The sequence below is a fragment of the Falco peregrinus genome, chromosome 6 (assembly GCF_023634155.1).
Source record: "Falco peregrinus isolate bFalPer1 chromosome 6, bFalPer1.pri, whole genome shotgun sequence".
Taxonomy (NCBI): domain Eukaryota; kingdom Metazoa; phylum Chordata; class Aves; order Falconiformes; family Falconidae; genus Falco; species Falco peregrinus.
This window is the reverse complement of record NC_073726.1, coordinates 14,485,001-14,510,000: the sequence shown is the minus strand read 5'-3', so window position 1 is coordinate 14,510,000 and position 25,000 is coordinate 14,485,001. Positions and strand designations below refer to the sequence as shown.

The 25,000-nt window shown below is 38.0% G+C and overlaps 1 protein-coding gene across 12 annotated transcripts in view; it reads left to right on the top strand.

The window, feature by feature from the left end:
• The window catches only part of FOXP2 (forkhead box P2), a 445,011-nt gene that overhangs the window by 412,647 nt on the left and 7,364 nt on the right, over positions 1-25,000 (top strand). For all 12 annotated transcript variants that reach the window (XM_055807415.1, XM_055807412.1, XM_055807411.1 and 9 more), the window contains one exon: positions 1-89. This exon is cut by the window's left edge and continues 75 nt beyond it. In XM_055807415.1, the coding sequence (XP_055663390.1) occupies positions 1-89 (89 nt within the window). The remainder of the gene's footprint in view (positions 90-25,000) is intronic.

Here is a 25,000-nt window from a genome sequence, read left to right as displayed (position 1 = left end):
CAGGCAGTCCATGAAGATCTCAATGGTTCGCTGGATCACATTGACAGTAATGGAAATAGCAGTCCGGGCTGCTCTCCTCAGCCTCACATGTAAGTGCAGTTAGCATCCTTTCAAGAAAAAATGCCTTAGTCTAAGACGCAGTATTACTCAAAATTGCTTTGAAACATGGTAAGTGAAACATCTGGAACTATATGTTTGAAACTAAACATTTATATTAAAACATTTAAACAGATAAGGCTTCATGTACTGTGAACTAAGACTGGTGTAAGCTTTTTTTTAAACCTCTTCCAACTTGCAGACACCGAATGTAATGGGAGGCTGATCTCTGTGGTCATTTTCACAGCCTGGTTTGTAAGGTATAGTCAGAATGTTCATGTTGGAATTAGTTGTAATTTTAACTATGAGTCTCTAAACCATTTATGAACTGTAGTAGAGATATTGCCCATTTATATAAACCGTAAAATGCAAAGTTTAACTGTTGCCCACAGTTTACATAGAAGCCAGTAAAGTGTAACTTTTTGCCTGTCGTATAAATCAGTGTAATTACATATTCAAGTTTAATTACTGGTGCGTCTGTATTGGCAAGGTTTATATGTTATATTTTATGCAAGACTACGATTCCTATTAATATTTAGCAGCTAACTATATCATTAATTACTCTAAAATCTTTCCCCTACCATCTTTTTAATGGAGCTGAGAGAGTGGAAGTATTAAAAATTGATGTATTGTGGATTTCAGAAATGTGTCTGAAGCTTTAGAAATGCCTGGCCTTAATCAGTGGTGTCAAACATGGCAGTTTCTTGTTTACTAAATAGTAAAACATGTATCTTGGAGGTATTGTTTCCCAGGTTATTTATATAATAATTAGCAGTGTGATATCTAAGTAGACTTAGATTTAAGTTTACCGTAGGATGATTTTTAATGTGTATGTACAACTGTGGTCTCTTTTCCTGTGTTTAAAATAGCTGATCTGATTTGCCTTTTTTTGTTCCATTTTCTCTTTCACATTTTTAATGTTCCTTTCAATTTCTAGAGTGGGATATTTAGCAGTAACGGCAGTTGAGACCAAACTCCCTTTTCACTTATGCCCTGGTGTGTGGAGAATACATTTTGATCTGACTTTTTTTAGGGGAAATATTTTGCTGAGTTTTTCTTTTGTTTGGCACGTTAATATATCTATAATCACATAGAAATGTTTATTGTCACACATTTAATTGTTTTATTGCACATTTATTCTACTTGCCTTTGAAAATAATACACTGTGAACATTCATGTATTTTATCAGGTTCCAAACCATTACTTTTTCAAAATGGAAAAATTTGTCTTTTGGAAGTGTCTTTAGATGTGTTAAATAATACAAAAGAAGTAATAAAACTTGAAGTAGAAAGAACATGAATATATGCTCTTGAGAGTAACACTACTCTAAAAGAAGTAAAGTGAGCAATCAGACAAAAGTTTTTATATCCCATGCTTTATGCTATCAACCATGCAGTGGGTAGCTTGAGGCCTTTTACTTTTAGCAGTTCTCCTGAGTATGCTAATGCTCTCTTCCTGTATAAAATGCCAAGACAATAAAACTTTAAAGAGCAAACAAGAGTTAGATCATGTGTGTTAAAAACAGCTACTTTACAGAAAAGAATGACACTTGCTATTAAAGTTGTTTTGTAAGTGTTTGGCAGATCTGTTTACATATCCTATGTACTGTCTGCCATTCTGCTGGATAAACTGAGATATCTGTGCATATGATTATGTAGATATGGCTACATTTATAGCTGTGTTTATAGCTAAAATACCATATATTGTAGTAATTCTCGCCTATAAAAAAAGGCAAATAACTTGAGTTACGCCCTAACTCAAGATTCAGCCTTCCCCTCTCGCTGCTGTGATACGTTGTTTGTCAAAACAGGCAGTTTCAGGGCTTGTGAGGTGACTTTTGCAACTGAGGACTACGTGTTGCTCGGTTCTTGAGAGGTTGAAGCAACAAAACGTAAATGCACCAAGATACCACTGGAGAAAGAGGTTGTGCTCATTCATCCTGTGCACCAAATTTAGTGCAAGATCACTGGGCTTCTGTCAGACCATGACCTGTCAACCAAAAGATAGAGGCTATGAGGAGGTACCTGCTCACTTGTGACATTTTTGCCCTTTCATTGCTGAGGAAGCTGAGAATATGAAAAAGGGAATGAATGCAGTCTGCCAGAAAAAGTCACGAAAGGAAGAGGCTTGTGCAGGAGGCCGAGGACCAGGGAATAAGAGGCCATTTCCTTGCATCCATGACCACGCTGGCCAGGGTCCCTCATTTTTGTTAAAGAGCATTACTTAAGAAAATAAGAAAAGAACATAGGGAAGGCATGACAGAAGTAGAGTAAGGAATATGGCAAACAATGAAGAGTAATTTAAAATTCTACATTACCTACACAGATTACATAATCCCAGGGTTTCTTGAAATGAAAAACAGTTAATACACTAGGGAAAAAAAATAATACATGTTACTGCCATAGGCATCCACTCACTTGTAGCTTCCTGAGAAGGTTCACCTGGGAAGGCTGAGTGTTTCTCCCCTAGAGAAGTGTTCTTGTGGGGGTCATAATTTCTGCGCTCGTCTATAAAGCTGGTGGCTCTGTTAGCCTCCACGTAGATTAAACCTCCATCTCTTCATTCCCAGGAAAGCGTACTAGCCACCACGCCAGGAGTATGCTGAGCAATTACCTTGCCAGCCATCTTGAAGCTGGCACACAGCCAGGAGCAGTGGAGCGTGGTATTAGGGAAAGAGGCAAGAGGTTGCATGCAATTTAGAGATCAGAGCATTCAGTTGGGAAGGGGCAGCGTTTGGATTCTAGACAAGCTTCCAGGGAGACACATTTGTTTAATATTAGAGCATTCGGCAGGAAATGCGAAGAATCCCAGTGACAGTGTCAAAGCCAAGCATCTCAGTTAGGCATTTGGTTGTTAAAATTGTACTGAATATTGTTTTATCGGATAAATATATGATAGCAAAACTCTCTTACTTTTGAATGTTCATATTATTTTTTAGCATTAATTTATCTTTTTATAAACATAATGAAAATTGTTTATGGTAGGCAATATTTCTGTATTTTGAGCGTGAGAACATTATCAAAGAAATTTATTTCTGTTACTGTAATATCTTAGCTACTCAGTGTCAGAAAGTGGGGAAATTATTACAGTCTGGATTTGAAACTGGTACTTCACATCTGGTTTTCGAAACAGAGTATTAAGAGCAGTTAGAATCATCAACTTATCCATCTGTGGACAGGTATCTAACATAGGTGGGTGAATCAGCTTCCTTTGAAAATAATATCTGCTCATTGACTAAAGATGGTAGGTATATAACTTCAAGTAAATGTATAACATTTAAATGCTTAAGTGCAGTGAATCCTAGCCAGTATATTTAGGGCAGTGGCACTTTAAAAGCTTTACAATTTTTTCCTTGGCTAATGATATATAATCTGCTCCATTTCTTGCACTTCTTGAACACTTAAAAATACTGCAGTAAGTTTTAGGTGATCGGTATAACCATGGCCTGGTAGTTGAGATATTTCCTATATTAATAATTATGTAAAGCATCTGAAATTTTATGCTACATGCCTCCCAGTTTCCATTCCCAGTCTGATGGAAGGTGGTAATTCCATGATGTGGTATGCAGTATATCACTAGTGGAACCTCAAATCCTGTTTATTTTCTGTGTTTCAGCAGTATTAAATCCAAGTTCTGTCTTTTATTGGTCTTCAAATCTGATTCCTGGTAGGTTGACATGGGCACTAAGTGGTCCCTTGAAACAGATCTCCACTGAGAAAATAAATTCCTTATTGTGGGTATATATGTTCAAAATTCCAGTTTCCTCTAATATCAGTTGTCAACAATGAATGTCAGACAATTACCTTTTCATTCAAATTAATACTTAAAGCTGTTTCTTCCTTCATTTTTTTTGAACATGGACTACTCCAGAATTGCTGTGGGGTTTCGCTGATAAGCAACAGGTTTCAAAGTGACAAACACAACAGAAGGTGTTTTATATACAAAAATTCATAATTTATGTAGAACTAGGTGCTGCTAATCTTGCATAACAATTGTACATGGATTAGATGGAAGCTTCACAGTACACACCTTTGGGGTATAAATGCAGAGTTCTGAAGCAAAAAAAGAAACCGCAGGCACCCAAATGAGTGCAACTAAAGCTGCATGGTTCTGGGAAGCTTTAGAAAAACTTTTATCATCCCTGAAGAAACAACAACATTGGATAAGTTGTGGACTGATAGCTAGGGACAATAATGACAGTTCATACATTAGTGATAACACAACTTCTTTTAACCTGCATGTTGTAGTCAGCATACTGCTGAAGAATTTCGGGGCGGGGGGGTGTGAGTTGAAAATCAGTCCCTTCAGAGCAAATAAATTAGGTTCTTAAATGAACATTGGGATCATAATGAAGTTCAGTTTGTGTTATTATTTATCCTGTCTCTATATGTTCCACTTACTCCCGAGGATGGAATATCAGGGCTGGAAATCAAGTTCAACTGTTTTTCTGGTGTTTGTGCATTTGTACTAGATGGATGACGCTTAAGTGATTATTGCAACTGGCACAGATCACAGTGTTTTATCACCAGAACACTTAGTGCATCTCTTGTCCGTGTGTTCATATTTTGGCAAATGCATAATGCAAAATGCCCTTTTTACTTCATTATATAATCTTGGGGGGGAAAGGTAAAATTTTAATCTGCAAAGCTGTTCATAGCAGCTGAGGAAACAAAAAAGAAATTGGTCATCAGAAAACTCAGAAAATGCTAGACTGAGAGAATGTAGCCTTATCGTAGGAAACAACGGGGTGGTTATGCCATTCTCTTAAAACTCAGGGCAGCTCCTTTAATAAGGAGTTGGAGGAGTTAGCAAAGGAGATAGGGAAAGCAAATATCCTCCTGATGAGGTTTTGTGGAAGGGGGCCATCTTCATGTGTTTCTCCATGTTTGTGCTGCATGAAAGCGTAGACTTGAGGACGATGCAACTAATCTCTTACATTCTCAGCTGATTTTTGAAAATAATCTAGTTTCTAAAAGGAAATCCAAACTCCTGGAGATAATGGAGGTCATTCTAATTTCTAGAATATTAGTTGTTGATTGATTATTTTTTTTTAAAGTAAGTACAGTGGAAACAAAAAATATTTTTTTAGAGTCATTTCTTAAAAAGTATCTTAAAATCCTGATTTCATATATGACACTCTGCGTTCAGCTATTGTGCTGTACTCTGTTAGAGAGGAATTGTTTGAAGCCAAATGTCAAGACACACATATATCCTGTGATCTTTAAAGCTGTTTCTAGAAAATGTTACGTTACGTTGTTGTGAGAAAGAATAACTTTTGTTAGAATGAACAAGAGTAAGAGTCAATCTGAGATGAATTAGAAAAATAAGCTTATCCAGTGTAGTCCTTCGTCTTCAATTCTGTCTGTGAAAAGGTGAGTTCCAACCGTCTGTGGTTTCAGTCACCTTTTCCTTTGTATTCTGCTGTTGTTACCAACCCTACTCCTTTACCTTTCCCACTGTTGCCCTGACTGGAACATTTCTCTCTGCAGTTCCATCTGCATAATCATCAAACTTGTTATTTTTTTCAAACTTTTTTATCTTTAAATTTTATTCCCAGAGGCAAATATGATTATTCTGCTCTAAGATCATTTACTTTTGAGGTGCTTCAGTTTGAAAGCATGCCATTGTCAGGTCGTTCCCATATCTGATTATTCCAGTCCCCCACTGTTAAGCTTTCACACCACTTACAGTGGGTTACCTATCATTCCAGTTTTAATCCCTTTCATTCCCTTGTTTCTTTAACTTCATAATGTTCCAATCCCCTGTCTTTCCTTCTTTCGTAGTGGCTTTTTTTTTTTTTTTTTTTTTTTTTTTTTTGTTATCGTTGCATTGTCCCATTTCATGATCTCTTTGCATTTACCTTGGAGGCTTGTTCTGTTCTAGGAGACTGCTATGATCCAGGTCTCTTGTTCATTGTATAAGACTTGACATAGTGTATAAGAAAATAAACTCTTGAAACATATCAATTAACAGGGATGTAACAAGCATTATTAAATAGGTGAGAAGCATGTAATTGAGCAGATGAATGTGGTAGCAATTGCAGTATTTCTGGGTATCCTTGTTCATCAGAAATGTTTCACCTAATCACATGATCCTTTAATGCCTGTATAATTTAATTTCACACATTTTTATTCATAAATCTAACATAAGGAAGATAATGGGCAAAGAGACTTGGTGACAACAATTGATTTTTATTTTTATATGAAAAGAGGAACAGCTAGGAAATGGGTTCTTAAAGGTTATGGCTTTTGTCTGAGCATATTCCCATTGGAAGAAGCTCTATTGTGAGAATACACAGTGAAACAATTTTGGCTTTGCGCTGCAGAGCATCTGAAAGGGACAGGTAAATCCAGCAATCCGACACTTTATCCTGCTGGTTTCTTACGATTTACATTTTTACTTTTTACCCTTACAGCCATTACTGATTGTATGGATCATGTGACAGTAAACTTTTGAGTTGTGACTGTCCCTCCCTACTCTCATACAGGGCCACTCAGTTGTGGGCACTAATGGAAAAATAAGTAGTGATGTTTTGTATAATATTTTTCACCATTCCCACTGACAGAACTTTTCACTTGGAATATTTTTGTAAATGTTTATATTCTCTTTATGATTATTTTGCATTGCTGTAGTTTTCAGTCCTTTTGTCCTCTACGTTTTGCTTCTGTTCAATTTTCTTATCTTTCAAGACTGATGTTCCAGTCCTTTATCATTTCTTCTCTAGCTTCTTAAATGTTACATGTCTTACTTTGGATCAGAAGTTGCTATTTCTTCTTTACATTATTCCAGCCCAATTGTTGCACTTCTGCAGTACATTCCCAATGCTCTTGACGAAAAGATCACTCCAGAGATACAGTGTCTTCAGCTGAAAAGCGTCAGGTCCCCACAGCATGGCTTGTAGAAGTTTGTAGACTCCTGTGGGGTTTCACAGAATCTTTTTGGAAGCTGTGTTGCTGAAAACTTTGTGGTACTGCTGTCATGAATTCTCAATTCATGGGCAAGATATTTACGCTTTTCACATAACAGGTCTGTATAAGAAAAGGCAGCATCTTAAATATTGCTACAGATGTTTAAAATGTGATTTTAAAGTTGTGCAACTAAATCTTTGCAATGTGGTTGTATAACTTAAATTTACTTCATAGGAGATTCCTCTTTTTGTACAATACAAAAGCTGAGATGATAGTGCTGTTAACTGTGTGTTTCTAAAACTGCACATATAAATTTCATCCACTTTCAATGACTGCATTTGGATTTTGAGTAACAGTAATATTATAAGCCAAACTTTTTTGAAGTGCACACTCTAGGTATTTTTTTGTAAATACACATGTCCAAAATGTGTCTACATTTACATATTTTGTAAACAGTTAAGTAAAAGCATATAATTATATTGAATTGGTAGTTTATAGCAATAGTTTAAATTACAATCCATAAATTGAAGCAAAGATTCATTGAAAAATACAGGATATTATGCTGAGGAATTGTTATATTTGAATATTATTTATTCTTTAGAATTTATAGAAAACTAGGCACTTTACACATTGTAAAATACTATAAATTTCAATGCACTTTTTTTTTTTTAAAGGGTTTATAGAAAGATTTCATCTTGGTGTGAAACACCATGTGTAGGTCACACTAAAGTAATCCAATCTCAAGATGACTAAAGATGCGATTTTACCTGCTGAAGTTCATATGTGAAGGCAGTGTTCATAATCTTGTGGCAAAGTGCAATTGCATCTAACAGCAGTCTGTGATTTAGAAGAGTGCTGGGAATGGATGTATCTAGTACAGACTCTGATGCAGTCTCTGTTAGGGTTATAACTGCAGGTATTCCAGTGGTTTTCTCCAACTGAACAACAATATTAAATGTGTATCTTAAATTAGGCTGAAAAAATCCAGTAGTCTTCCTCCTTTGCCTAGACTTACCAAGTTCATTTGTTCCACTTTACCCATTAATAGAGGTTTAATGCAGAGTCTTTGTATGATCATGGCCCCTCACTAACCCTTTTCAAAGACTTTCGTAAGCTTCTGGTTGAGGTGGATAAGGGGAAGTGTTTCTTTGATGCAGTATTATGCTGTGATAGTGGTACTCTGGGTAATTAGGGACTTACCCCAAGTTGATACTTTTTTCTTTGTTTCCCCTCGTTTTCTTCATTCCTTGCAGATTTGATATTATCAGACATCACAGATGAAAAATATCCTCTGAGTTTTATGTCCTCTTGTTCTAAGAACACAGGAAATAAGAGTCATGTTGTGGGCAACCACGTCATATAATTCCTCTCCTAAAATTATCATACTCCATCTCAAATTCGAAAGCCACTGTGGAACTTCATTCCTTTGATTATTATAAGCTGCATTCAAATTTCCAGACTAAATGTACTTCAATTTAGTTTCACTGATGTGTGTTCTAGCTTACCTGGCCTTTCATATTCTTTCTCTTTGTTTCTCAAATGTGTTCTAGAGAGCACACTGTGAACTTTAAATCGCCATTTTGGTGGACCAAACAGGCTCTTTCTGATTCAGCAGACTGTCCATTTCCCTCATCTTTCTAGTAGCCATCCCATGAAACTACTCAATTTGGATTTATTTTCATGTGCAGGTGTTAACAGTTTATTGAAGCATTCCAGATGTAGTCCTATATAATGTGTTTCTTCTTTCTCACTGTTGTTACAGGGGGAAAACCCCATATTTTAGCTAAATTTAGCTAAACTGTTGTAGTTTATTTGTATAGTATGCTATTAAGGATGGACTGGGGGCCCTGTTTTGGTAAGTGCTGTACAAAGGCAAAACAAAAAGGATTTTCAGATCCCTGCCTCAAACGTTTGCAGTCTTGAGGTAGTAATTAAATTGTTTAATTTTTGAAAAGCATCTTCCTTCAGATGTAGTTTGAATGGAAGCTGTACAGTACTTACACTACTGTCCCCATGTAGAATAGCATCAGGCTTTGTTTAGAGAAGTGTTTGACACAATGCCAGTTGGCGTTAGACTGTATACTATTAAGTACATTAAACCAAAAGGCAAACCATGACTGTTAGCATTGAAGTGAGCTGAGCACCCATCGAGTGGTGTCGTGTTACTATGCCTGCCATTTTATTTAGGGCATCCTGAAAGAAATAATGATGCTTTTGTATCCATCTGGAGTTGCTGAAATTAAAATCTAAAACTTTTTAAAAATGTTGAAGCTACATATTTAGAGATGTAGTAATGAACAATGTATTGCACTGTGGATATATTTCATTCAGGTGGCATATACTGCCCTGTGAAGCAGAACTCTGCATTAAGCACAGGCCAAAGCATGCAATTAAGAGACAGGGTATGTTAACCTAGGCCCTGTGATATCTCAGATATCTCCTAATCAGCTCAGTCTTCTGGTGGACTATAATTGTGTTTTCTTGCAGAGGCCATATGGGTATAACATGTTCTTCAGACATGTTGCTCCTCACGTGTAAATCCTAAATCTGTAATAGATAACAAGTTGGTGAAAAGTCCTGAGAAAAGTTAGAATGTTTCAAGTGTTACATGTAAGAACAATCATTGGTGTAAAAATGAGGTGGTGATGACTGGATCTGCAGTCATTCTTAAGATTAGAATTTGTAGCAGGTCACCAGCTGAACATATGCTCACAAAGGTATGTGATTGTGAAAGCACGCTTAACATAAAAGCAGGCTCTATCTTTCACCCAATTCTTCTGTTTGGCCTTTTCTGAAGACTGAGGAAGGACTAAATTTATTAGGTTTGTTGAGAAGAGAGAAACTGGGTGGGGCGATTATGACAGTCTTCAGAATGCTGTGCAGAGAAGATGAGCATAAACATGTCCTTGTCCATTGGGAATGGGACAAAAAATAATTTATAAGTATTTCAGCAAGAAGACATAGAATAGACACCAGAAAAAAAATAAAACCTTTTCTGCTTGTAGGATATTTAAGTGCTAATACGTGTACCAGCACCGAGAAACTGTGTGGAACCACTGATACTGGAGGCTTCTAAGAAGAAATTAGAAGTGGTCAGAAGTGGTGTAGGTATAAATGATACTTCTTTGGGGTAGGGAAGGGGGATTAAGAGATTAGATGATGTTTTGAGGTCCTTTCCAACCCTATTTTCTCCCATTCTTCGGATAAATCTGGGGAAATAAAAGGTTTTTTCATGTATATACGTGTATGTATGCCATCCCTTACTACAGGCTAGCTGAATCCTCCAAGTCCATTTACTTTGTAATCTGGAACAGCTGTCATAGTTAAATATTTTTAGGCACTCTTGTTTTTAAGATTGAATTAAACTCAGCCTTACAGAAAGATACACATTGAGCGTAAGATTCAACTAATGTGAGAAATGCCAGCTAGGGCAGTGCAGATGCTCCTGTACGGGTTAATTTGACCCACTTGTCCCTGCTGAGTGTGATGTGTGGTTTCGTTTGCTAAATGTTGCCATCAGGTATTCAGCAAAAAAATACCAAAGGTCTTGCCATTCTCCAGGTATGTTCTAGCAGGCAAAGCTAGTCATCGCTTCAAGTCCTAGCTCCTAACCATTGAAAAAATAAAAGAGCAATGCTTCAAGAAACTTAGCATATGAAAAAGTAATACGTTGCTAGCATATTGGTGCAAATTTTTGAAGCATATACCTATCATTCAACATTTTCAGTGAACATTGTTCCAGGGAAAAAAATAAAGAGTACCATGTCTAGGTGTTAAGTGTAATGCTATTTAATCCCTTGGTGCTGCATTAGAACAAAATGTTTAGGTGCCACTTTGGACTAGTGTTGATCATTACCTTACAAAATCTCACAAAAGTGTGCTGGAAGTGTTAGTGAAAGGAGATTCGTTTCAGCCTTTTTGTCCCATACTATTGGATATGCTATATGTTTACCAAGATAGCAGAGTTTTATTGATGTAAAAGGTTTCAACAGAAATAGAAAAACAATTTTATATAGCTCATATTTGTATTAAGATGTATGAAAACCACACATAGTATAGTCCAAATTCTCCCCTAGCTTTTCCTGCATCATTGAATAGCTTTCCAGGTTTTGCATAGAGAACATTTGCCTTCTCTATCCAACAAATAACACAGATATTTAGTTGTTGCTGCTAAGTTTCTGTTTAACTGGTGCAATTTTTAAAACTTCCCATCCATCACATACTACAGAGCATGCCAGATCCATAGCCTCTTTTCTTAAACTTTGTTAACAGGCTTGCTCTTTTTTGGTGGTTCTTCAACAACCCCAAAAATATTCAGACACCTAAATCTTTAGTCCTTTGTCATTTTCCTTTGATTTTTTTTGCCTTAAAAACTTCTGTACTTTCTCCCTAATCCTTTTCCTTGTTCAGCATGTTAACTTTTGGCATTTGAACTAGATGTAGTTGACGGTTTGAAAGACTTGAGAGGCCTGTGCCCTAAGCTAATCTCTAGTCAAGTTTCTACATTTTCTTGTTGTTCTGTCACAGAGAAAATACATTTATTTAGACACCAAAGGGAGCAAGCCAATGTCAAGGATGGGAATTCTAGTAAGAGTCACTAGAATCAGAAAATCTGTGTTAATGTCATCTTCTTAATCAGAAATTGATTCCTAAAGATTTTGATCATGTAAGAAGGTCTAATTGTATGTGAGTTTTAAGCCTCGTTTGATATTAAAAAAAAATATATTGATAATGTGTTTGTTTTCCAGAAAGATCATTTATTTATCTGGAGTTCAAAGATTGCATCCGATCATTTTTGTATTAAGTATTATTAATATTCATATCTGATAATATATCTGTGTATATAGGGTATCCCTATTTATTGTCTTGGCATTTTCTTGCCAAATTAAGAAAAAAAAAAAGACAGCTAGTCAATTTAATTACTAGTTTCAGAATGTTAAGGAAAAAAATCTGTATGATTTCATTATCCATTTTCAATCAACAGTATCTTTTTTATTTTTTTTAAGGGAAATAAAATTGTCATATGGGTTTCAATAAACCTGTCAATTTATTCTCTAGAAATTTCTCTGTACCAAACACTCATTTATTTGTACAAAGCTAAAAGGAACAGGGAGAACATATCTGGTTTGTATTTTATTTTTTTTTTTAATTCAGGCTCATTACTGTAAAGCTGAAATTCTTCAAAAACTTGTTTTGCATTTTTTCCTTTTCATTCTGATTTGGCACCAATGTCAATTTTCAAAACTTTGCTTAGAATAAAAACTACGAGTTTTAGCTGTCCTTAATTTAAAAGTGAACCAGTTTGTATTTTGCTCTGCTTGGGCAGGGCCAAACTGATAGGGCAAGAAGCACCAAACACTTATTTCCAGCCACTTTAGGATCAAATGTATTGGTACATTTTGTAGATAAGCAGCACAAAATCATCGCTGAGTTGGGAAGTGCGTATGGTATAGAAAGAAACATGGAGCAGTTTGTTCCTGATCCCCATGAATTAATGGCTGGCTGGCTTCTGTGGTGTGAGGGTCAGTACCTCTTAAAACATTTTCCCGTAGAGTAGTGGCAGGTGGCATCTAAATAATTGAATACTTATATATTTTAATTATATTAAAAATATTTAATGAATTTTAAACACACAGCTTACTAGCTGTGCAAGTTAGTGAGGGTTTAAAAACCTTTTCTTTAGCGGTAGCTCTGTGCCTTTTTATTATTAAAATAAATTATTAGTGGGATAACTGTAGTGATAAAATTATCATAAATATGGCGTATTAAATTGGGTGACCCTTAAGTATGAGTAAAGTGAAGGTGAACATGTGCTTTTTTCCCTATATTTTCCTTATTTCCCTATTTCTAATTTATCACTTTTACTGGTATCTCCGAGCTGCTACTACTCGTGTTGACTTCAATGGCAGCTAAATTAAATCAATTCACAGTACTCCTGTTGGTTTTAGTGTTTCCTTCTACAGATATGGTTATCATGCCATAGATCACTTCTATTGTTCTCTTCTGGATTCTGCTATATAGTTTTTGAGATGAGTGAGTAATAGCTAAAAGCTAGTCAAGTACATTGAACATATGAGTTGAAGTGAGGGCCTACTATAAGTACATAAACATGTTATATATTACTGTCACTGTTCTTATTCTCTCCTAGTTAGCCTACATATGTTTTTTTGGCTTCTTAGGCAGAGGTGCCATTGAAGGATTCATTAGAAAATAATTCCCAAGTGGTTACAGTAGATAGATGTATATGGGTAGTTTATTTTCTTTCTTTTATTTGTCAACAGTAAATGTATCTGTCATGGATAGTCAGCTTTGTTGTTTTTTCCACAGTTAACTTTGTATATGGCTAACATATATTGTGTCGCTACCTCTGTTTATATCTTCTTCCGGGGTATTCATAATTATATTCAAAATAGAAATCATATGTAGGATCTTAGAGAATTCTCACTGTTAATCTACCTCCATGTTGTGAAATAATCTTTTCTTCTTTCTTCATCTGACTAGTTTTGCTACTGGCGAATTTTTACGTCTCTTTTCAGTATGGATTAGATAAGTTTCTCACAGGAATTTGCAAATTAAAATACATCCATCAGCTCTCCTTGTTTACTGTTGTATTACTCTTAGAAGCCTCATAGGGCAAGAAAAATTAGTAGTCTTATATATACTTGTTATTCCACCTCATTTGTCTAGTAGAAAAATATGTGGTTGACTGTGTATCACCTTTGGTTATTCCCACTCTCCCCAAGCGTTGTCAGATGCATTGCGTATTTCACTTACATCTTCTGCTGTGAATAAACTTCACAAGTGAAATCATGGCCCTAATGAAGTCAAGGGGAATTTTGCTGTTGACTTAAATGAGATCTGGATTTTATCCCAGGAAACCATTTGTCGTCTTGTCTTTGGCTTTCCCTCATTTCTTATTCTGTCTTCAGTCACTCCTAATCACTCCTAATCTCCATCTGATATTTCTTGTGACTGCTTATGAGCTCCATTTCTCAACTTTAGTTCATTAAAATCTTTCTTTCCAAATAAGACTAGGAATTCTCCCAGATCTGAAATATTTTTATTAGATCTTTGAAAATTTGTACAGTCTTAGTAGTCTACAACATTAGCAAAATTGCTTATGTTGAAATCTGGAACCTTTATCTGTGCAAATACAAGCAAGAACATGTTTTCTCAGTTATGGCAGTACTAATAGGGAATGCCCTCTTAACCAATGAGTTTCTAAGTGACTTTTACAAAGGTTTGGGGTTTGTTTTCTTTTATTAAAAGTGTAATGCCTTAATATGTTCTGCTATCTATATTCCCCTAAAATCCAAGAGATACAGATAAAATCACCCATTCTTTTCAGATTTTTGGCATTAAACTGCCTTCTTTAATCCTTTGTACCTCTTTTTCAGACACCCTATATAGCTTCTGCCATCTTCTTCTCTTTAAAATAGCATGTTGCGTTCACTTAGTTCAGATTTTCAGATAACAATGAGTATCTTCCTGCTGTCCCCCTCACCTCGATATTAGAGTAGCTTTCCTCTGCCAGAATTGTTCTTCCCTTTTACTCTGTTCTTCCATTCGCAATACCTGGGAAGTCTCTGATTTCTCCTGAGACATAGGATATGCTGGGACCTGTCCTGTTTAACATTGGTGTTATGGAAAATGGACCTCTTTCTCATCAGGTTTGCAGGTTACCTCAATCTAGTGGGAACAGTTGACACGCATAAGGGTAGGGAGGCCATTCAGAGGACCTGTATGGGCTGAAGGACTAGGCCAAGAGGAACTTTATGAAATGCCATGCCCTGCGCTGCGGAAGGAAGATCCTCTTGCACTGATGCACGCTAGGATGGCCTGGCTGAGGAGCACCTTTGCTGAGAAGACCCTGGGGATATTGGCAGAGAGCAAGCTGAGCATGAGCTGGCAGGGTGCCCTGGCAGCCAAGGTCAGCAGTGTTCTGGGCTGTATGAAGCACAGCAGGGGGCCCCAAGAGACTGAGGGAAATTATTATCGCCATCCTACTCCACAGTTCTTTGACCACACCTGAATACTGTGTCCAGTTTTGGCACCTCAAATATAAAACCCACAGCAATAAACTGGAATGAGTTCAGCAAAAGGCCACCAAGATGGTCAGAAGAATTGCCCTCTGAGGAGAGGCTGAGGAAGCTGAGCTTGATCAGCCTGGAAAAGAGGTGGCTTTGAGGGGACCTGACCCTCAGTACCTACAGGGAGATTGGAAGCCAGGCTCTTCACTGTGGTGGTAGGCTGAGAGACAGAGGGCGTAAGTTAAAATGAGAGATTCAGACTGGGTATAAACCCTTTCCTCATGAACACAGTCAGGCATTGAGTGGTGCAGTTGCCAAGGAAGTTCTACAGTCTACATCCTGGGAGATTTTGAAGACCCAACTAGGTAACTCTGGGTAAGAGGAAGCTGTGGATGCCCCACCCTTGGAAATGCTCAAGGCCAGATTGGATGAGGCTTTAAGCAACCTGGTCTAGTGGAAGGTGTCCCTGCCCATGGCAGGGGGTTGGAACTAAATGACCTCCAAGGCCCCTTCCAACCCATACCATTCTGCGTAAGCCCTGAGCAACCTGGTCTGACCCTGTAGCTGTGCCACCTTTGGATAGGAGGTTGATCTAGAGATTTCCTGAGGCCCCTTTGACATGAATTATTCTGTGATGGTAGAGTATTTTTTCGTAAAGACAAAACAGTGAGAAAGTGAGCAGAAACAACCTAACCTTTTAAGCAACGAGGCTCAAGGAGAAAGATGCTCTGAATTTTGTTTTACAGATACCAGCGAAAGTCATGTCAGGTGCTCACTGAAGGGCTGGGTCTTACAGTGAGTTTACATCATTTTTGAGGTATCACAAAATGGAAGTGTTTGCAAGACCAGTTTGGTGCGGTTGGTAATGATGGGGTTTGTGATTTATTTATTTTTTTCCTAGAGGGACTCGCCTATTTTAAAATAATTGAACTGAAGGCATGAAGAACACTAGCTTATTTTACAGCAACTGATAAAACATTATCAATGCCTATGATAAATAGGAAAGCAAGTCTTGGAGGTTGTAAAAGCACTAATGGACTTACACAGACTCCTTACTTGTTCCTACACCTTGATGCACCAGAGGCACTTTGTGACCATTATTAACTCCATTTTACACCGTCTCCTCTAGTGATGAACTGAAGAAGACAAACTTTAGTGGCCTTATTAATTATTATTCCAGTGCACTCTTATCTCCTGTCAGAATCTACAGTAGTGCTAGTCTACTTCTAGCTAGAGCTGCTGCCTCTGCTTTCCATCACCAGGTCAGTGCAACTCCCAACTTCATCATGGTAGACTTGAATTCTCTGATGATGGATAAGACAATAGACATGAGAAGAATTATCTTTTTAAGGTATTTTTTGTGCTTAAGTGTTGCATTTGAGAGAAGAAGAGGTTGCTACTTCCTTCTTTTTGTCAGCATGGCTCTTGGAGGGTCTGGGGTGGAAGGCTGTCATTTGAATGTGGAAGGTTGACAAAGCACATCCAGAAGCCCCCCTATTGAGGAGCAGTGCTTCTACAGGCACCACATTTCCAGTCATCTTCTACCAGGATGCTGTAGCTTCACTCTTTTCTTAATGAAGTGAGGGAGTGCACCCTCAGCTGCCTGACAAGGGTATGTGACAATTGGACCTTCCTCTTTTTCTTGCTTGATGCTAGAGATTTGCATATAGGCATTATTTTACCTAGAAATAATAGCACTTCTTTGGCATTTCAGTATATGTAATAAATACATGGGGGAAGTGATTCCTGGTGTTCAAGAAAAAATAATAATGGATTCTGTGACAGTCATAGCATTACTGAATTTGTATTTAATTACTCGTCTAATACTCTTTCTTCCTTTTCTCAATATTTGGATTAGTATCTCCCTAAATGGCTGTACATATTCATCTCAATAAACAGTTCGCTTCTGCTTAAGAAAAATAATAAACTTTTTATAATAGCGTGAAATTGTAAAGAGACAAAGTAATAGAATTAGATATCTTGAAAATACTGTAGGATTTGAGGATTTGTCTCCATTTGCCTACCAAAGCATAAATATAAAAATTATAGATCTGAAACAGTGGATTGGAAAGGAGAGCTTTCCTTTTAAAACTGCTGTAGGATATCCTACAGACCTAAAGCTGTACTGGCAAGATGACATACAGTTCTTCCTGTGGAAATACTAGTCCAGATCACTAGGTAGGAAAAAAAAAAGGAGGGGGGGGAGGATCTCCCAAAATAAACAGGTCAGTTACTATGTCTGTAATAGAGTGATTGTAATTTTACCAAATAATATTTGGTGAAAAATATTTGCGTAGGAAAGTGTAATGAAAGTCACAGCTTTAAAAATATCAAGTCAGAAGGAACAGATAAAAATTGCACTTGATCAGTATGTCTACAGCATGGAAGAATTGAGGACAGTGTGCGTAATAAGTTAAAAATGCAAATAAAAATTGCAGGTGTCTAATGTTAAAAGTTACACTGGAAATGTGAAATTCTGTAACAGTTACTGTGTTATACAAATATAACATGTTCTGTTTTGTTCTTTTCATATGTTGAAGGATAGTCAATGTAATAGAAAAAGATAGTGAAGAAATAGTACAGTTGGAAGAATATCTGCAGACTAACTAATTGGTTTTGAAGAGGTAATGTTTGTGGGCTTAAGGCTGTCTACAGAATTGTGAGGAAAAACAGATCAAACCGTTCATGATTTGGTTTGGGAAATGGTTGAAGTTGTTTGGGAGCTACCTTTTTAAAAAAAAAAAAAAACAAACTGTTAAAAATCTTTATTATTTTAACAGGCAAACAAAATCTTAAAGGAAATAATCAACGTAGATTGTCATACCACATATGGCTTAGAAACTGTTCAGTCCCAAAGATTCCCCTGGGAAAACTTTCTTCAGCTGAGTTCCAGAAAATTCATCATCTTTATATACTTCTACATGAAGTCACTAGGAAAGCTAGTGAGTCAATAGTATCAAAATTAAAGTCTCATAGAAAATAAGCCTGGGAGGGACTTCAAGACATCATTTAATTTATTGCCCTTTGTGCCATTGAATACCAAAGTAAAAAAAAAAAAATCCCTAGTGTTACTAGGTGCCTAAATCACCATAGCAATACAAAATACTTCCAGCTGCAACCCAGCAAAAAAAATCTCCCTTTCATGATTTTAGACTGATTATTGCAACCCCTGTGTGGAATAAAAATGCACTGAAAGATCTTGAAAAAATTACATGACTTGCTGCAAACCATATACATGGCTACAAAGCTCACAGTAAGCACGTTGACCTAGGCAGCTTTTCTCTCTCAGCATCTAGTACCTTTTCAATACAAAGCCAAGAGCATTCAGTGCCAGTCATTATATTGACTTAACTGTCTGAGAGACTGCATCTCTATCATGACATCTCACAGCACTTTCCCGTAAATGATTTCAGCAGAACATTAAAGATTTTGGGTGGATATGGGCAGCAGTGTTTAGACGATCCAGATCTAAACTGTGGAGTTTGTTCCACTGGGAATCCTGGAGGGGTTGTGACTCTTCCCCAGTGGCTTTCAGAATAAAAACTGAACCCCTTCCATATTGTCTACATGTATAAATGAGAAATGAACTAATTCTTTTTTCCTTCCATAGAATTGGATGAAAGAAATACAGAGGAACTTAAATTGTGAAATCTCTGGTTTGAAAGAGAGGAAGGGTCTCTGAAGTAAATCAGTGCTGATGGTTATAAAAAGCATTGTATGACTTAGTATTTTTTCCAAAGAAAAATTGTATTTTCTATTCAAAGCCTGGAATGAGCACTATTTCTGCTAACCAAATCCAAACCTTGGTTATTGTAATTATTTGTATTTTGTTGTCCTGCAGTCTCACTGCTGTTTTGCAGTATTTGATATCCCCTTACATGAAAGCTGATGCGACGTGAAACCTCTGTAGAAAACATGCTATCCATAATTGAGAATATTGTATCAAGTGTCTTTTCTCCTTGTTGACATCAGCTCAACTCAATTTAATTAAGAAATCATGTACTTGGTTATAGGATCTGGTTGTTTTCTTGGCAGTAACAGCACACGTTCTAATGTTTAAAAGTTGAATGGAACACTTGTTTTAAAATCATATATTCATAGAATCGTTTAGGTTGGAAAAGACCTTTAAGATCATTGACTCAAAGCGTTAACTTTACCTGCCAAGTCCACCACTAAACCATGTTCCTATGTGCCACATCTATGCGCCTTTTAAATACCTCCAGGGATGGTGACTCAACCACTTCTCTGGGCAGCCTGTTTCAGTGCTTGACAAACTTTTTGGTGAAATTTTTTTCCTAATATCCAATCTAAACCTCCCCTGGCACACCTTGAGGCCATTTCTTCTTTGCTTGTTGCTCCCAAGTAACTATTGCTTGTTACTTGGCAGAAGAGACCAACTGCCATCTCGCTACAGCCTCCTTTCAGATGGATGTAGAGAGTGGTAAGGTGCCCCCTGAGCCTCCTTTTCTCCAGGCTAAACAACCCCAGTTCCCTCAGCAGCTCCTCATCAGACTTGTGCTCCAGACCCCTCACCAGCTCCATTGCCCGTCTCTGGACACGCTCCAGCACCTCTGTGTCCCTCTTGCAGTGAGGGGCCCAGAGCTGAACCCAGTATTCAAGGTGCGGCCTCACCAGTGCTGAGTGCAGGGGGATGATCACTTCCCTTGTCCTGCTGGCCACACTGTTTCTGACACAAGCCAGGATGCTTCTGGCCTTCTTGGCCACCTGGGCACACAGCTGGCTCATGTTCAGCCAGCTGTCAACAAGGACCCCCAGGTCCTTTTCCATCAGGCAGCTTTCCAGCCACTGTGCCCCAAACCTGATCTCATGACGTCCTTGTAGTCCTCCTGAGTTGCCTGCCTCTTCTTCCAAAGGTAGTGAACTATTTTTTTTTTTTTTTTTCCTGAGTTCCAGCCTAAACTCTCTGTTCAGCCAGGCCAGTCTTCTTCCCTACCAGCTCATCTTTTGGTACATAGGGGCAGCCTTCTCCTGTGCCTTGAAGATTTCCTCCTTGAAGTATGTCCAGCCTTCTTGGACTCCTTTGCCATTCAGGACTGCATCCCAAGGGACTCTGTCAGTCAGTCTGCTAAACAGGCCAAAGTCTGCCCTCTGGAAATCCAGGGTGGGAGTTCTGCTGACTTCCCTCATTACTTTTCCAAGAACAGAAAACTCTTATCATTTTGTGATCACTATGCCCAAAATGGCCTCCAACCATCACATCACCCAGAAGTCCTTCTCTGTTCAGAAACAGCAGGTCTGGTGGGTGCCTCTCCTAGATGGCTCCCTCACCAGTTGGGTCAGGAATTTCTCTTCCACACACTCCAGGAACCTCCTAGACTGTTTCTTCTCTGCTGTATTGTACTTCCAGCAGACATCTGATAAGTTGAAGTCCCTCACGAGATCAAGGGCTAGTGATTGTGAGACTTCTCCCAGCTGCATATAGAATATTTCATCTGACTCTTCATCCTAGCTGGGTGGTCTGTAACAGACTCCCACCAGGATATCTGCCTTGTTGGCCTTCCCTCTGATTCATACCCATAAATGCTCAAACCTATCATCACCATCTTGCAGCTCTAGACACTCAAAACACTCTCTAACATACAGGGCTACCTCACCACCTCTCCTTCTTTGCCTATCCCTTCTGAAGAGTTGATTGCTATCCATTGCAGCACTGCAGTTGTGTGAGTCATCCCACCACGTTTCCATGATGGCAACTGTGTCAGTCTCCTGCTGTGCAGTGGCTTCATGCTGCTCCTATTTGTTGTCCATGCTGCATGCGTTGCTCTAGATGGGCTGCTGATCCCACCACCTTTTGGGGGTAAAGAAGCCCTAATCCCTACATGACCATTCTCAGGTGCCTGTATGGTTTCTAACACATCAATTTGGTTTGGTTACCGTTGCCGAGATTTTAGCAGGATTTTAGTAGCTATTATAATAAATGAGTTTTCCCAAGGCAGGATCAGGTTTACCTTGTACAAAACTCAGAAGACAAGTTCACCTTGTACAAGCAAGTTATTGTAGGCTTTGGGAATTTGGCTTCATCTCTAAATATTTGGAAGTTACTTTATACATTCCTTTCTAGTATATATTTATACCTCAACTGCCTGTCCTGTTATCTTTCTTTTTCCTTTGAAGCCTCAAAACTCCTCTCCAGCAGTCTACAAACAGTCTCTGTGAGGCCTCTGGAAGCGCCCAGCAACTGTTACCTGTCTCCTGGCACCTGGCACTCTTTCCAGTTAAATGTTGTAAATAATGATATCTTCAAGGATATAGTATACATCTGAGAACATGAGAGTGTGCAGTTGTAGTTTGCCATTTGCAGGGGTGAGAGAAAAATCTCCATGTAAAGCTGCAAAGTGTGTGGAAGAGTGAGTGTTTGAGGCAGACTGAGGAACTTCATGGTCTGATCTGTGAGCAAGGAAGAAGTAATATATTGAGATGAGCAGGCAGCTCTGCAAGTTGTTAGAATCCATTTATATTACAAAGGTATCTCACAGGGTTTTCATTTTGAAAGCGCTAGGGCATGAAGAAGATTTTTTTTTTTTAGATTCCACCAATTGTAAAGAAGGTGATCCGTGGAAATAATTAATGTTCTTTTTTTTATATCCTTACCAAAAATCCATTGAAGTAATTTAGCATCGCCATATTTTATTTTTGCTGCTGCTGCAGGCATCTCCTCCATTCCTGTTTGTTTACGTGGTTTTGTTAGTCCTGAGCTCAGGAAGAGGTGTAGTTTGCCAACACTTGTTCGTACTCTCTATTCTATGTTCTGTATCATTAATAAAAATTATTACTGATAGTTCTGAACCCAGGATTGGTCCATCAAGGAACCATACTAATCTTTATTAAAATACAGATTCCAGTTATGTAGTAGCCAAGTTTTGATCCGAAGTCAGAAATGAGTAAGCTATGTTCCTGTTAAGATATATTTGAGTAGCATTGTTATTAATAAAAAGACATGGTATATGTAAATATGTCTTAAGAATATATGTTTAAAAACTCAGCAGTTTGCATGGGAATTTTTCCTTAGTACACTGCTCCTATTGTATAACAGAATGGTAGTGTAGAATTTACAAATAAATACTTTTAAATGTATATCTGTCTTTTGAAACATACACATACACATTTTCATATTAGTTACATACAAATACCAATCTGAATATTTCAGTTTCTATGTGCAATAAATACCTTGAGATAAATTATACTATACTGAAAGTCTTCAAGATAAGAATGTATTCAGCAATTTAAAAGATGGGTGTTCAAATTTTGTTTTGCTTAAAAAAAAAAAAGGGTGGTTGTTTTCCTATATATTTTGTATAGTTGTTTCCTCCTCAAAACATACATTAAATACTATAAATGCAAGATCCTTTACATCTTTAGTCAACATGCCTCACCTTTGGTTTTCAACCCTTGATTTCAAAAAACAAACTCTAGAAAACACTAGAGTTGAGAGAAATGTTAGTTTCAAGAGCCTATGTTTATTCCTTGTGCTTACACTGCCAGAAAGAGATGTTTGTGTGGCAGTGTTTTCTACAATCTGTGTTCTTAAGCTGCTGGCTGAAAAGTCTATGGAATTTGTTTTTGCATGGACAACTGAACTGCTTGAGTTTGGTCTTGATTTACTGTTGATCTGGATGAAAATATAGTTGAAAAAAAAGAAAATTTTGTATCCTGATTAGTCTTCTAAGGTATTAATCCTTCCACAGATTAGCCATCAAAATAATCTTTGAACTATCCTTCAAAAAAGGGCAAAAAAGAGGCCCTCAATATCAAAAAATTACAGCACAAGAGGAACTAGTATCTTAATGTGTAGTGCATTTTTAATGGATATTTCTTATTATCCTCCCTGTTTTTACAGTGGCTGCACTCCAACCACAGAAATGTAAAAAAAAAAAAAAAACCAAAAAAACCAGCCTGGACACCACCCTTAAAGAAACCAAACTTATCTAGTAAAAAATAAAAGTTTTGTAGTCAAAATTTTTTAAGCATGGAAAGGAAAGCATAGCAATGAATCATAGAATGGTTTAGGATGGAAGGGACATTTGAAGATCATCTAGTCAGAGTCCCCTGCCATGGGCAGGGATATCCTTCATTAGATCAGGATGCTGAAAGCTCCATCCAACCTGACTTCAAACACTTCTAATGGCGGGGCATCCATTTTTCATTTAGTTGCCATGTAAATTTTTCCAAAAGGATCTCTGTGGACTAATGACATTAGCTTCTAGATAGATTTAAATTGTTTGAGTAATTTATACTGCAACTGCCCCACATACTGTTCCCCACATGGGGGAAAAGAGGAGGAACCTGATAACCTGGTCTAGTGGAAGGTGTCCCTGCCCATAGCAGGGGAGTTGGAACTAGATGGTCTTTCAGATCCTTTTCAACCTAAACCATTCTCTGATTCTCTGAGAAACCTGATCCAGTGTCTTACTATCCTCATTGCAAAAGATTTCTTCCTTATGTCCAGTCTAGACCTACCCTCCTTGAAAGGCTGCAGTAAGATCTCCCAGAGCCATCTCTTCCACAGGCTGAAAAAACCCAACTCTCTCAGCCTTTCTTTGTAGGAGAGGTGTTCCAGCCCTCTGACCATTTTTGTGGCCTTTCTCTGGAGCTGCTCTAACAGGTCGCTGTCTGCCTGGTGCTGGGAACCGCAGAACTGGATGCAGTACTCCAGGTAGGATCTCATGAGAGTGGAGTAGAGGGGGAGCATCACCTCCCTCAGCCTGCTGGCCATGCTTCTTTTGATGCAGCCCAGGATACACTTGGCTTTCCAAGTGGCAAGTGTACGTTGCCAGCTCACGTCCGATTTTTCATCCACGAGTATCCCCAGCTCCTTCTCCACAGGGCTGCTCTCAATCCCTTCGTCCCCCGGTCTGTATTGATATTGGGGATAGCCCTGACCCAGGTGGAGGACCTCATGCTTAGCGGCATTGAACTTCATGAGGTTCATGTGGGCTCACTCCTCAAGCCTGTCAAGGTCCCCCTGAGTGGCATCCCTTTTCTCCACCAAATGAACCGCACCACTCTGCTTGGTGTTGTCTGCAGGCTGGCTTGAGGGCGCACTGACTCCCACGGGCTATGGCAGTGATGAAGAGCCTAAACAGTATTGGTCCTGGTACGGACCCTTGAGGTCCCACAGATGAAGGAATATGCTAGGCATACCAGTGCATGAAATGCAATTTCTTGGGAGCAACACAGGGGACAGAATGTTGTAGTATCAGTGTTACAGCATCTGGAAGTGATTAACATGACATTACATCATGATTAAAAACACTGAATACTTCCATCAAAAACTTAGTCACTTAGAATTCTGAAGAAAATATCTGAAAGTTGAAGTTTAAATGGAGTTCAGAAGTTCTCTTCAATGCTTACAATTGTTTGAAAAAAGATGCTAAATAAAAAACCGAACCTTATCAAAGGTCCCTTAAATCTCAAGGCACACAATTACTTCTGTTGCCTTGAAAAGGGATGAATGTTTTTTTCCCCCTTTCAGAAGTCACTGTTCAGATGTTTTTCAATGATAAAAGTAATTTCTAAATGACCCCACATTCCCTTGCAACATAACTCCCAAACAAATAAGAACAAATAGAATGAAATTTAGATGGGAGACTGAAGCACCTTGTTGCCTGTGGGTCCTAATAGTTATATTCAAATTCAGTAAAGTCTACCCTGAGGTAGATAGTGCATGACCTCAGCTCACCCTGGGGTGTTCCAAATCTCAGGTGTCTGCTAGAAACATTGCAACAGTGAGACATAAGAGATTAGGCTCGATTTCCATTTTTAATCTTTACGGCAGGGTTAACTTTGCAAAGAGAATCAGGCAGTTTATCTTGTTCTTTATTGTTTTATCAATCACTGTGTAGTGGCGTGTTGGATACTAACCCAAATAGTAATTCAGTAATCCTTGGATAGTAATCTTCATTTTGTATTCTAGCTATAAGGAAGTCATGTGTTGTAGCTGACTGC